Source organism: Zootoca vivipara, chromosome 15 (assembly GCF_963506605.1).
Source record: "Zootoca vivipara chromosome 15, rZooViv1.1, whole genome shotgun sequence".
NCBI classification, from domain to species: Eukaryota; Metazoa; Chordata; class Lepidosauria; order Squamata; family Lacertidae; genus Zootoca; species Zootoca vivipara.
The window spans coordinates 38,774,457-38,788,141 of record NC_083290.1 but is presented as its reverse complement, the minus strand read 5'-3'; the positions used below and the strand labels follow the sequence as shown (position 1 = coordinate 38,788,141).

The following is a 13,685-nucleotide window of genomic DNA, read 5'->3' as shown; positions in this document are numbered from 1 at the left end:
CAGTCATTCCCCTGAAAAGTAGTGGCAATGTTGCAATTTTGGGACTCAAGAGCCATATAATGAAGAAGCAACGGAGGCAACCCAGAAGAAAATGGAAAGGCATCAAAGTGGGGGAGGATAGTATTATAGCTTAATGAGTGTAAGTGAGTCAAACTTGAAAGCATTTCATCCTGCCCTGCAAGCTGCGAATGCTGCAGAAGCAAGCTCTTCAAAGGGTAGCCTGTGAATACAGATTTGCATGAGAAATAGAAGATGTCTTCTGGCACCAGGCAAGCTAAACCCAGTATTCCTTTTGTGCAATAGATACATCAGCCTTTCATCCCAGAGCAAAATAGAGCAGTCAGTCATCCAGGGCCCTGTGCACACAGGGTGGCCCCAAAGCAAACTTCAGAAGACTTGCTTCACTGCAATTCCATCCTCCTTGTGTTTTTATGTGCAGTCCCTGGTTGCTGCCTGCTGATGGAATCCACTGGTCGCTGGGTCCATGTCCCTTCCAACGGCAGCACTTATGAGGTTGAGCTCAGAAACGGCTCCAATTCCACTTCTCAGTTTACCGGCGTGCAGATGATCCAGTCTTTCAAGCCTCTGATCATCCCCTGCTACACTTTGGTTGTGCTGGTGGGCATTTTTGGGAACTATCTCCTCCTCCACGTCATCTGTAAGACTAAGAAAATGCACAATGTCACCAACTTCTTCATTGGAAACCTGGCCTTTTCTGACATGCTGATGTGTACAACCTGTGTCCCTTTTACTCTAGCATACGCTTTCAACCCCCAGGGATGGGTCTTTGGGAAGTTCCTGTGCTATTTTGTGTTCCTGATGCAGCCCATGACGGTATATGTGTCTGTCTTCACCCTCACGGCTATCGCAGTGGACAGGTAACTACTTCCTGAATGATTGATCCAGATTTCGATCCCTTGTCCCCATTCCCATCCTTGCTGCCAGACCACCACCTCTTTTGATAGCTCCAGATTGCTCCAGGACCAGGGGTCAGGAAACTTTTTCAGCGGGGAGCTAGTCCACTGTCCCTCAGACCTTGTGGGGGGGCCAGACTATATTTTGAAAATAAATAAAATTGAATGAATTCCTATGCCCCACAAATAACCCAGAGATGCATTTTAAATAAAAGCACACATTCTACTCATGTAAAAACACCAGGCAGGCCCCACAAATAACCCAGAGATGCATTTTAAATACAGTGGTGCCTCGCTAGACAAAGTTAATTCGTTCCACGGGTCTTTTCTTATGACGAAAAATTCGTCTAGCGAATCCCATAGGAATGCATTGATTTTTTTTTTTTTTTTGCCCATAGGAACGCATTAATTGAATTTCAATGCATTCCTATGGGAAACCGCGATTCTCTAGACGAATTTTTCATAAAACGAATTCGTCTAGTGAGGCAACCTCCGCTCGAAAAATCCTTTCGTTAAGCGGAAATTTCGTTAAGCAGGGCATTTGTTAAGCGAGGCACCACTGTAAAAGGACACATTCTATCATGTAAAACACGCTGATTCCCAGACTGTCCGCAGGCCGGATTGAGAAGGCAATTGGGCCGCATCCAGCCCCCGGGCCTTAGTTTGCCTACCCATTCTCCAGGTGGACCCAGTCTAATCCAGGGCTACCTCAACCTGATTCTGCCAAATCCCTGCTCAACCTGATTGGTTCGTTATCCAGGGGACTCCAGTGCACCAACCTATGCAGTCCACCCTTCATTTTAGTTAGGTAAGGCTAAGAGAGGTGACTAGAGAGTTGAGCTTTATGAATGGATCTGAACTTAATCCTTGGTCCCCAACTGATACTCTGATTTAGGAGTAGCCAACCAGGTTACTTCATAGATTGTTGGACTACAGCTCCCATCTTCCTTGACTGTGCTGCTGGGGCTAATAGATGGGGGGGGGGAGAGAGAGAACAAAGCTATTAAGCCTCAAACCAATCCATTAGTACAGGGGTCAGCAAACTTTTTCAGCAGGGGCCGGTCCACTGTCCCTCAGACCTTGTGGGGGCCGGACTATATTTTTTTGGGGGGGGAATGAACAAATTCCTATGCCCCACAAATAATCCAGAGATGCATTTTAAATAAAAGCACACATTCTACTCATGTAAAAACACCCGACAGGGCCCACAAATAACCCAGAGATGCATTTTAAATAAAAGGACACGTTCTACTCATGCAAAAACACGCTGATTCCCGGACCATCCGCGGACCAGGTTTAGATGGCAATTGGACAGGCCCCAGCCCCCGGGCCTTAGTTTGCCTACCAATGCATTAGTACTTTTCAGAAGGACTCGCATTCAGCCACTGCTTTGACAGAAGACTGTTCATCATCAGTCACTGCCAGTAGCAAATGTTTTCCATCGTTCTGCACTTTTGTTGCAGCCCAGTGGGTTGCATCTTAAACTCACCTTTTCATTGAAGAGACGTAATTACGGTACCTTTGGGAGGAAATCCTGCTTAGCCTTATCTCAACAGGTTGGGGAAGTGAGCTCTACACAAAGTGGCAGGTGCTCTACACAAAGTGGCAGGTTTCAGGTGGAAGCTTTTCCTAGCCCTACTTGCAAATGTGAGAGATTGAACTTGGGAGCGGGGCCATTCCATCCCATTCTGCCACCTGAGGCGAAACAGGAAGGTGCTGTCCTCCTGCTGCCCGCCTGCCAAAGCCTCACCAGGGTCTCATGCCAGTGATTTCCGGCGAGATCTCCTTGTGTAATTCTCACGAAATCTCACATGAGCTCTGTGAGATCTTGCGAGATCTCGCTGGAAGCCACCACTGCTGCTGCTTCTCCTCACTTCTCCTGTGGCGGTGCCAAGAGCAGCCACACAAGGTTCCATTGCCTGAAGCAGCTGTCTCAACATACCTCATGGGTGGGCTGGCCCTGCCTGGGACCTTCTGCAACCTTGTGAAGCCTGCACTGTACCCCTGAGCTGCAGCTCCTCACAGAACTGGCCCTTATATCAAGATGCTTACAAGCAAGCCCATCACTTTCCTGGGTTTTGTGCTCTGCAGATGCCCTACTGTTTTAACTTGACCAGCCCAAAGGATGCTACAGGGTAGTAGACATTAAGTGGATACTTTCTCCTGCTGTCTTTCCAACTTGGGACCAAACCACAAAGACATCGCTGGCTGTTTGCCGTTCCCACTTTGTGAACCATCTTCCCTTTCCCCTTTCCCACTGCAGGACCATCAGGCTCTCATCATGCTTCTAACTTGTGAGCAGCCAAGTAGGTGAACAAGCTAATTTCGTCCCTACTCTTCTCCCCAGGAGGGTCTAGTCGAGCCAACAGGATAAGACCAGAGAATGATCCCTATTTGAGCTGCCGCTGAGTTTTCTCAGCAATCAAGGAAAGAAGTCTTTGTCTGCTGGAGTTTTTTTTGTGCGTGGTGTGTGTGTGTTGCACTGCTATGTATTATTTCCAACCTCTGGTTAATATTATGAGAGTTTATTTGCTGCAGAGAAACAAATTGTTCAGGTGGCTGAATGCAGCTTTTCTCTTTGAAAAGCAGGACAGTGATGTTTCCACGGCAACATAAATCTAGTAGGCAATGGTAAGATAGGAAGCTGCCTTTTATGGACCATTGGTCCACCCAGCTCAGTGCTGTCTACACTGACTGGCAGTGACTCTTGGTGGTCTCATCCGCACAGTACACTTAAAGCACTATGATGCCCCTTTAAGAGCCATGGCTCCCCCTAAGAATTCTGGGGACTGTAGTTTGCTAAAGGTGCTGAGAGTTCTTGGGAGATCCCTGTTCCCCACAAAGAACTACAATCCCCATGGTTCTCCAAGAAAAGGGGTTGACAGTTCAAACACTCTGAGAACTGTAGGCTACAACAGCCCGAGATTATTTTAAAACATGATTCAAGAGCCTGTGTGAATAAAAGGATCTTCGCCTGGCACTGAAAAGACCAGGCACCATAGGCAAGCATATTTGGATAAGCTATTCTATAGCCAGGGTGCAACTACTGTACTGAACACACATAAGTGCAGGTGTGTGTGTTTGGGGAAGCTGGGTGCACTTGCCCTGGGCCTTGGAGGGTTAAGTCACCCCTCCAGCATTGAGCTGTAGCCCCATTCTCAGCATGGTGCATGTAGTCTGCGCCAGGTGACAGCTAAGCCCAATAGGCCTGGAGCACATGGAGATTGCACCCTCAATTGCACCAAGGAATGCTCTGCAACACATAAGTGTTCTGAGGCAGATGGGCCCATCATGTGAAAAAAGGTTCCCTGAGGTCAAGAAGTCTGGGCTCCACCTGACACAGGCAAATATAGGGACGCTTTTCTTCTTCCCTCTCGCTGAGCTCTTTGAAGTTCCAAAGGGCTTCAAGGCACATTTTGACTTTACCTCTCGAAACCCAAGCTTTAGCACACTTCAGAGAGGCGGAAAAACACATTTGGAAAAATCAGATCTAAAGGAGTGTTCTGGCTGGTTGGTGAGTTTCTGGAGTGGCTGGTAGGAACCCGCTGTGCAATACCAGTCTTGCCTCTGAATGGAAATAAAAGCCTGTGTTATTTCATTCCCCCCACCCAATAGCTACTTCCCCCCGTGACTTAATTCAGCAACAAGGCTTCTGATGGAATAATTGCTGTTCCCGAGGAGTGGAGCTGTTCTGGGGTGGAAGGCTGTAATTTCCACCACCAGCTTTGCCTTGTGACAGTCCTTTCTTGTTTAATTAACTGGCATAGAAATGGAATATTAATGAAATCAAAGCAAGAGGAACGGTATGTTTGACTAAATACACGGACCTTCTGCTGCTTTTGTGTGCAGCCCTGGGATTTTCTGGGGCTGATCATTAACCATTTGCTAGTACTCTTCGTGTTTCTGGTGGTTCTTGTTGAACTGCAATATTGCCGGTGTTGCTCTAAAACAGAAACCACTTATGGCCCATGCCAGGGATGGGGTGGGGCGAGGGTGGGGGGCAGTGGCGGAGCTTTATGCTCCGGTGGCGGAGAGCAGGTGGGGTGTGGGGGTGTGGCGCCACCAGTGGGGGCATGGCACCCAGCGCAGGGGGGGGCAGCCGCGATGGCACCCCACCGGGATCACGCTGCCAGGGGCGGTGCGCTCCCCCCGCCCCCCTCTTCCTCCACCAGCAGTGGGTGTGGGTGGGGAACTCTACCAGGATCTGAGTATAGCAAGAGCTGTCAAAGACATCCAACATGGTGCAAGTACTATTTGGAGAAGGCAGCCAGAAGCTATAGTTCTGCATCTGCTTCCCTGAAAATAGGCCCCATTGAACTCAGTGGGGTGGTTTCCCGAGTGGACATGTATAAGACACGTAAGGGGTTTTGCTGCTGACAGTGAGCATACTGCATGAACCAGGGAATGTACCCAAGATTACTGTTGCATTTGTCTCTGACCCTCTAAGTTGCTCAAGACATAGGACATAGAATTACAGTGTTGGAAGGGACCTTGGGGGTCATTCATTGTGGCTGCTGGTCTTATGCACTGTGTCGGCAGCATAGATTATGGTAGGATAGCAAGCTTTTGGGAATTCTTTGTCAGGAAGGGATAACATGCTGCCTCACCTTTTTACAAAAAAATATATTATTTATATTATTATGATTAGTTTAATTTATATGCCACTTAATTATTATCAGCATTATTTATTCAGTTTATTAGTGGCTTCACATATAAGGAGTCTCCAAGAAACATACAAAAATTTAAGAGCAGAAAGCATGCCTTAAAACAAGGGGGGAAAGAATGCTACAATAAAAGCCATACAACAATCTATAAAACAGACCCAATAAATCAGCAATATATGCCAAAACAGGCTTCTAAGCAGTTTACAAAATATAAAAACCAGTTATAAACATCAATCCCCATTGAGATTGAAAAACATGCTTATATAGAATACAAAATCAAAACAATCCCATTAAAAGAATTAAAACAGGAGACTCTGCAAGGGAAGCCGGGCTGCTCTCCTGTAGGCAGGCTCCCTCTGGTTTGAGGTGGCAGCTGTTGGCCACTGATCTTAAGTATCCTTAACCATAAGAAGCTATCCTCTCTCCCATTGGAGCTGGGTCGGGGTGTGTGTGTGTGTAGCTCAGTGGCAGAGCATCTGCTTTGCAGGTAGAAGATCCCTGGTTCAGTCCCCAGGTAAGAGAAAGAAAGGGTGAGAAAGACCCATGCCCCAAACCCTGGATTGTTGCTGCCAGTCAGAGTAGACAGTACAGAACTAGATGGACCAATGAACTGACTCAGAATAACACAGTTTCTCTCTCTCTCTCTCTCTCTCTCTCTCTCTCTCTCTCACACACACACACACACACACACACACCCAACTCCCATCCTCCCCATCCTTTGGCTGTGCTTGATGGGAGTCCAATGATATCCGGAGGACTGCAGGTTCCCCATTCCTTTCGTAAGAGAAAGCAGCAGGAGGGATGTCACTGTCTTTCCTCTCTTTTCCCCAGGTACTACACCACAGTGCACCTCCTTAAGAAGCGCATTTCCTTTACCACCTGTGTGTACATCATTGGTGGGATCTGGCTGCTCTCCTGTGCCTTGGTGGCCCCCGCTATTGCCCACACCTACCATGTGGAGTTCCAGAAGGAAGGTTTTGCCATCTGCGAGGAGTTCTGGATGGAAGAGGGGAAAGAGCACCTGGTCTATGCCTACAGCACCTTGATCATCACCTACATCCTCCCCCTCTCGGCCGTCTCCCTCTCATACATCTGCATCTCCATCAAGCTGAAGAACCGCGTTGTGCCTGGCCACCCAACGCAGAACCAGGCGGAGTTCGACCGCCTGCGGAAGAGGAAGATCTTCCGCCTGCTTGTGCTGGTGGTGGCCGCCTTTGCCGTCTGCTGGCTCCCCATCCACGTCTTCAACGTCCTCCGTGACATTGACATCAACCTCATCAACAAGGACTACTTCCTTCTGATCCAGCTGCTCTGCCACTGGTTTGCTATGAGCTCTTCCTGCTGCAACCCCTTCCTCTATGCCTGGCTGCACGATCGCTTCCGAAGCGGATTGAAAGAGGTGTTCACCTTCAAGCAGAAGATCATGCCCACTAATAACTGTGTAGCGGTCAGTGTAATGCTCTGACATGTTGGACTTAGGAGGGTCCATGGCAGTTAGTTGAGAGGGGGGAGTAAGTTGTTCTTAGCTCATATGACTTGCACTCTCTAGCCCACCAAAGCCCAGTCTTACAAACTGGAAGAGCGAAGCCACTGCTTCCACTGCCTCTGTAGGAGAAAGGTTCTCCCGGACAAACACCTAAAAGCATCCAATTAATCATAGAATCATAGAATCATAGAGTCGGAAGAGACCACAAGGGCCATCCAGTCCAACCCCCTGCCGAGCAGGAAACACCATCAAAGCATTCTTGACATATGCCTGTCAAGCATAGCTGCCAAGTTTTCGCTTTTCTCGCGAGGAAGCCTATTCAGCATAAGGGAAAATCCCTGTAAAAAAAGGGATAACTTGGCAGCTATGCTGTCAAGCCTCTGCTTAAAGACCTCCAAAGAAGGAGACTCCACCACACTCCTTGGTAGCAAATTCCACAGCCGAACAGCTCTTACTGTCAGGAAGTACTTCCTAAAGTTTAGTTGGAATCTTCTTTCTTGTAGTTTGAATCCATTGCTCCGTGTCCGCTTCTCTGGAGCAGCAGATTACTTTTCCATCTCTCCCTCTTTCATACACGTTTGTGTGTGTGTGTGTGTGTGTGTGCGCACACACACACACACACACTGAATCTGCAACAAAATGTTGCAGTATGGAGTGGTTCTGTTCAGGCTGCCAGCCAGCCAGGCATACCATTTCCCAGAATATTCCATTTCATCCCCACTTCTTCATTTTTGAGCATGTTCAGTCCTCGTTAGACTGCTGTGAGGGAGGGGAAACCTTTTTTTCAGAGGGGATAATTCTTTAGGTGCTGTTTTGAGTCCATTATTAGTATATACAATGATCTGTTAGTATATACACACATGATGGTGACGGCAGGTGGGACTCTGCAATGTGAAGTGCTCCCGTTTAGAGTTACAGCCAGGCCCTCTACCAGCCATTTCCCTCTCCCCCATTTCCTTACCTTCCCCAAACATTCACATAGCATTCTGTGGCAACTGAGAATGCTGAATTCTCCTCAGGCTATTGGACTAGGTGGCCCTTGGGGTCTCTTCCAACCCTGCAAATCTGTGATTCTATTTTCTATAGGCCCTTGAACCCTTATATTTCCAGTCCATTGCTTGCTGTGCCGTTTGCACAAAAATGCTTTGGCTCATGTTTTAAGTAGAGTTTCTCTTGACAATTCCTAATATACCACCTGCTATAATCACAGGGGAAATCTTAGGGCTTTACAAAATAATCCCATCTTCCTTTAGGCTTCAGCAGCAGTGTGTTGCCTTTAATATTTCCAGCTCTTTCCCACATCCTGCAGATGCAACATAACTTGATTTTCTTCCCCTCTGGTAATGTGTAATTGCTCGTACTACATTCTAATCAGATTACAGCCAGCATAAACACCTCACTTCTGAAGCAGTCCAGCCATAATGACATACGTTCCACTACTTTTGACTCATCCCTCCCTTTCTACGGAACACAATTTACAAAAGTGTTGGCATCTTTGCTAGAGCAGGTACGGGATGTCAGAAGGACAAAGGCATGAAAGGATGGCTCTCTTTCAGTCCTCCCACAGGGCAACCATTAAAACATGTTGGATGAATTCTGATCGCTTCAGGGGCATTCACAGAAGAGAAAATTATAGATGTTGCTGCTTAGATGCTTGTAAACATAAGTTGAGCCCTGCTGGGTGTAGTATCCTGTTCCCAAAGTGGCCAAACCAGATGCCCATGAGCAAGACAAAACCATGTTCTGCTCACGTTCCCCAGCAACTGGTTTTCAGAGGCATGCTGCATCAGATGCTGGAGGGTAGGTATTGAGAGCCTTATCTTTCATAAATTTGTCTAAGTGTTTCTTGTTGTTAAATTAGGGTAGAAACTTGGAGCTGCAGGAGAACCCATGGATTGGAAGACAAGAAGGGGCCTTACACCGAGCCAGACCATGGCTCCATCCAGCTCAGTACTGTTTACACGAGGAACAGGGAAGCTGTGACCCTCCAGATATGGCTGGAGTGCCACTCCTATTCTCCTTAATCAATGGCCATCCTGGCTGGAGCTGATGGGAGTTAGACTCCAATAACATCTGGAGGGGCACAACTAATTGGTAGTGGTTGTCCAGGGTTTCAGACAGGAAGTCTCTCCCAGCTCCTATATGGAGATGCTGAGGGTTGAACCATGTGCTCTACTATTGGGCTATCATAGCCACCAATCCTATGGGGATAAGGACAGCTCAGCCGCCCCCGCCCCCAGTATGCGGAGATAGGGCTGAGCCCCCCCAATCTTGAGGGGCTGGGCCCTGCCGGGTCTCCCCACAGCAGCAGAGGGCTTTGTTGGGCCTCACAGACTCATCCTGACACGTGTGATGTCACACGTCTGTGTCACACGCGTGATGTCATGTGTACACCCGGAGTGGTGGAGGAGCAGTCTGTGGGAGTGGATGAGTTCATAGCCACTCCGAGCCAGAGAAGCGATTTTTGTACCCTCCTAGGCCTGTGGTTCTTGGCAGGCGCCAAACTCCTAGGTACACTCCTGGTAACTAGAATCAAGCCAAGCTTTGTTTTCTGTGCTTCTGTGTGCCAGCTAGAAGGTAGATTTATTAAATGAGGGAGTACATTAGCACACACCAATCATTTAATGCATCCCCCAAAGAATCTTGGGAAGGGTAGTTTGTTAAGAGTTCTGGGAACTGAACTTCTGGAAGGAGTAAGCTGCAGTTCCCAGGATTCTTGGGGAGGAATGTGCTTTAAATGTATGGTGTGTACACAGTGAAAGCTTTGACCTCTATGAGGTTAGCCCACCCAAAGCTAAGATCTAATCTGGGAGGTATTTAGTTCTCTCTGCAGAGATGCTAAATAGGCTCTGAGCAATTTTAACAGAAAGGGGGTTCATAAAAAGATAACCATATTTATTTATTTTAGATATTTATTGGTCACCTTTCCAGGTAATGGCCATTGGAAGTGACTTACAGCACATATATTACCCTCAATAAAACAACTAGAAAACTATCAATTCCCTCCCAAAGCAGCTACCAAATCTCTGCTAACCAACTCATTCTTTCTGTGTCTCATTTGTGATTCAAGGTTCTTTGCATATTCAATACATAAAGAATACGCAGAGAAGAGGTTCTTATATATTAACCAAAGGTCTGTTTTAAGCAGGTTGAAAAGAATTGCCAGTGGTCTGGATTTTGTCACTTCACACTGCTGCATGTGTCTCTGGTGTATGTGGCTAAGGTCTCCTACTCCAGAAAACCCTCAGGCAGGATCACTGCATTATAAAGGAGCCACATGGAGGCTAATTGCTTTGCGGTCTCTGATGATATGAGATTGATGCGCTGAGCATGAAGCAGAAGGCATTAACATAGAGGATCCACTAATTGCTTTGTTTTTGCAGTGTTTTGGGGTTTTTTTTTAAGCACCCTTGCACAAGCAAGCTTACATTCTCCTCTTGAGTATCGTGCTCCAAGCATCACAGCAACGGTGAGTTATATTTGCACATTTCAGAGATGAAAATGGAGACGCTCTTATACACCTGTGTTCACAGCTTGAGGGCGCCTCTCTATTACATGTTGCTGAAGACTCTCTATTCTGCAAGAACCTGCCCTGTACTGGCTTCAGAAGAATCGTGGGTTAGCGGAGTGAACTGTACCTTAAGAATGTTTAATACCGTATATTCCGGCATATAAGATGACTGGGTGTATAAGATGCCCCCCAACTTTTCCAGTTAAAATATAGAGTTTGGGATATACTCGCAAGTAAGTGGCTGCTGCTTTCTTTCCATGGAGGGAGGAGGGAGAGCCGAAGGGACACACGGGGCTTTCAGCTCTCCCTCCTCAGCATCCGGCGTATAAGACGACCCCCGACTTTTGAGAAGATTTTCCTGGGTAAAAAAGGTCGTCTTATACGCCGGAATATACGGTAGAACTTAAGTTTTAACAGTTATCTGAATTTGGGTTGTTTGGGCAGAAAGTGAGTAGCTCAGTCAGTACAGCATCCTAAATCTCAGGGTTGTGGGTTTGAGCCCCACATTGGGCAAAAGATTCCTCTGTTGCAGGGGGTTGAACTGGATGACCCCCCCCCTTTTTGGACCAATACATTTTTATTGATTTCTTTTCCAATTTTTTACAATTTATAGCATAAATAATTGACAACTGTACAACATATAGCTTTTTCCAGCTTTGACTTCCCTCCCCCCCAAATCAGGTACATTAATTCAATCTTCTCGCATATTATCCAATTTAACTTAAAATCAAAGATATAGGATCTATCTCATAGCCGCTAACGTTTTCATTCCTTTATAATTGTCTTTAGCATAAACTACAAATTTACTCCACTCTTTCTGGAATTTCTCATCGTCCTGATCCCGGACTCTGCAGGTCAGTTTGGCCATTTCCATAAAATTAAGCAACTTCATTTGCCACTCCCTTATTGAAGGTATTTCTTGTGATTTCCACTTTGGGGCAATTAGTATTCTGGCTGCCACAGTGGCTTACATAAAGAACCTTTGGTCTGATTTTGCAATCTCTTTGTCCATCAGCCCCAGTAAGAAGGCTTCAGGTGTTTTTGGGAAAGTGTCCCCAAATATCCTTTTTAATTCATTATACACCGATTCCCAAAATATTTTAATCTTAGTGCACCCCCACCACATGTGGAAAAATTCACCATTTGATGTTTTACATTTCCAACATGCCTTGTTTTGTAATCTGTACATTTTTGCTAACTTGACAGGTGTCAAGTACCAACGATAAACCATTTTCATGACATTTTCTTTTAAAACTGTACAAGGCCGTAAATTTTAAATTCTCCTTCCATAATTTTGTCCATGCATCAAATTCTATATTGTGCCCAAAATCAATAGCCCATTTAATCATTGATTCTTTCACTGCCTCGTCCATGGTGTACCAATCTAACAATAGATTATACATTTTGACAGCAATTTTTGATTACTTCCTAACAATTCAATTTGGAATTTGGATTCCTTTTCTTCAAAGCCCAGATTTCTTTTATCTTTATGAAACAAATCATTTATTTGATGATATTGTAACCATCCTGCCAATTGATCCTGGATTTGTTCAAACGTTTTTAATTTATACTCCTCTTTTGTTTTGACAATAATTTCTTCATAGGTGACTCCCTTCCCTTCCATATTGAGTTTTTGTATTGACAACACGTTAACCGGAGAAACCCACCATAGCATTTTCTTTTCTAGTAGGGCTTTATTTCGTTCCCACACTTCATAAATTGACCTTCTGAATACATGGTTTAAAAAACTTTTGTGGGCTTTCACCTTTTCATGCCATAGGTAGGCATGCCACCCGAATATATTTTGAGACCCTTCTAGATCTAGAATATCTGTATTTTCTAACATAATCCAATCTTTAAGCCAACAAAGGAAAGATGCTTCGTAATATAATCTCAAATCGGGCATTCCAAATCCACCTCTTTCCTTTTTGTCCACTAGAATTTTTAATTTGATCCTTGGTTTCTTCCCTAACCATACAAATCTTGATAATATTTTTTGCCAATCCTTAAATTGTCCAATTCCTTTTATTATTGGGATATTCTGGAAGAGAAACAATAATCTGGGGAGAACGTTCATTTTAATCACGGCAATTCTTCCCATAAATGAGAGTTTTAAACCTTTCCAATTTTCCAAATCTTTTTTAAATTTCTTTCCAGATATTTTCATAATTATCTTTAAATAAATTTATATTTTTTGCTGTCAGCCAAATCCCTAAATACTTGGGCATCCTTGCCTGGTGCCTTTAGAAATATTGAATTTTTCTGTCAGATTATTGTTTATTACTAATCTTGCCGAACTGGATGACCCTTGTGGTCCCTTCCAACTCTACAATTCTAGGATTCTAGGACACATAGTCCTGTTTGTACACCAGCCCCCACCCTGCTAAAGAATATTGCTAGGCTGATGAGTTATGAACACCTCTTAGCCACTCCCAGAGGAAATGCTTCATGAAATAACAAGGACGCAAATGGCATGAAATTTGCATGTGCTAATTTGTATCTATTGATGCTAATGCATATCTAATTATTTAGATCTATTTACGGTTCACAAATGATGACTGTAATTTAGAGAGAAATATAATGCATCTCATCATAGTGGGGGAAGACTGACCAGGTGTGGATGGGCAGCTTTGAGACCCCCATTCTCCCTTCTTGTGCTTTATCTCAAAACTGAGCTTAGACTGCACAGCTCATCAAACAGGTTTAGGGCAGCTTCCTATGTTCCTATGATGGGCATTTCACTGCATATATACAGTGACCAACTTTTACTAAATCAGATAATTTGTCCACCTATCCCATTATTGCCGACTCCAGAGGTAGCCAGTGGGGTGCTCTCCAGGTGTTGCCTCATCAGCCCCAGCCAACAAGGCCAATGGTCAGGGATGATGGGAGTTGTAAGGTAAAGGGACCCCTGACCATTAGGTCCAGTCGTGACCAACTCTGGGGTTGCGGCGCTCATCTCGCATTATTGGTCGACGGAGCCGGCATACAGCTTCCAGGTCATGTGGCCAGCATGACAAAGTCGCTTCTGGTGAACCAGAGCAACACACGGAAATGCCGTTTACCTTCCCGCTGTAGCGGTTCCTATTTATCTACTTGCACTTTGATGT

At 45.5% G+C, this 13,685-nt stretch overlaps 1 protein-coding gene across 1 annotated transcript; it reads left to right on the top strand.

Annotated features, from left to right (window-relative positions):
- Positions 1 to 459: 459 nt before the first annotated feature.
- LOC118096877 (prolactin-releasing peptide receptor-like) lies at positions 460 to 7,462 on the top strand. Its single transcript, XM_035139204.2, has 2 exons — positions 460 to 878; positions 6,410 to 7,462. Exons 1-2 carry the CDS (start codon positions 460 to 462, stop codon positions 7,041 to 7,043), a joined length of 1,053 nt encoding a protein of 350 aa, XP_034995095.1. The 3' UTR covers positions 7,044 to 7,462.
- The last annotated feature ends 6,223 nt before the right edge of the window (positions 7,463 to 13,685 follow it).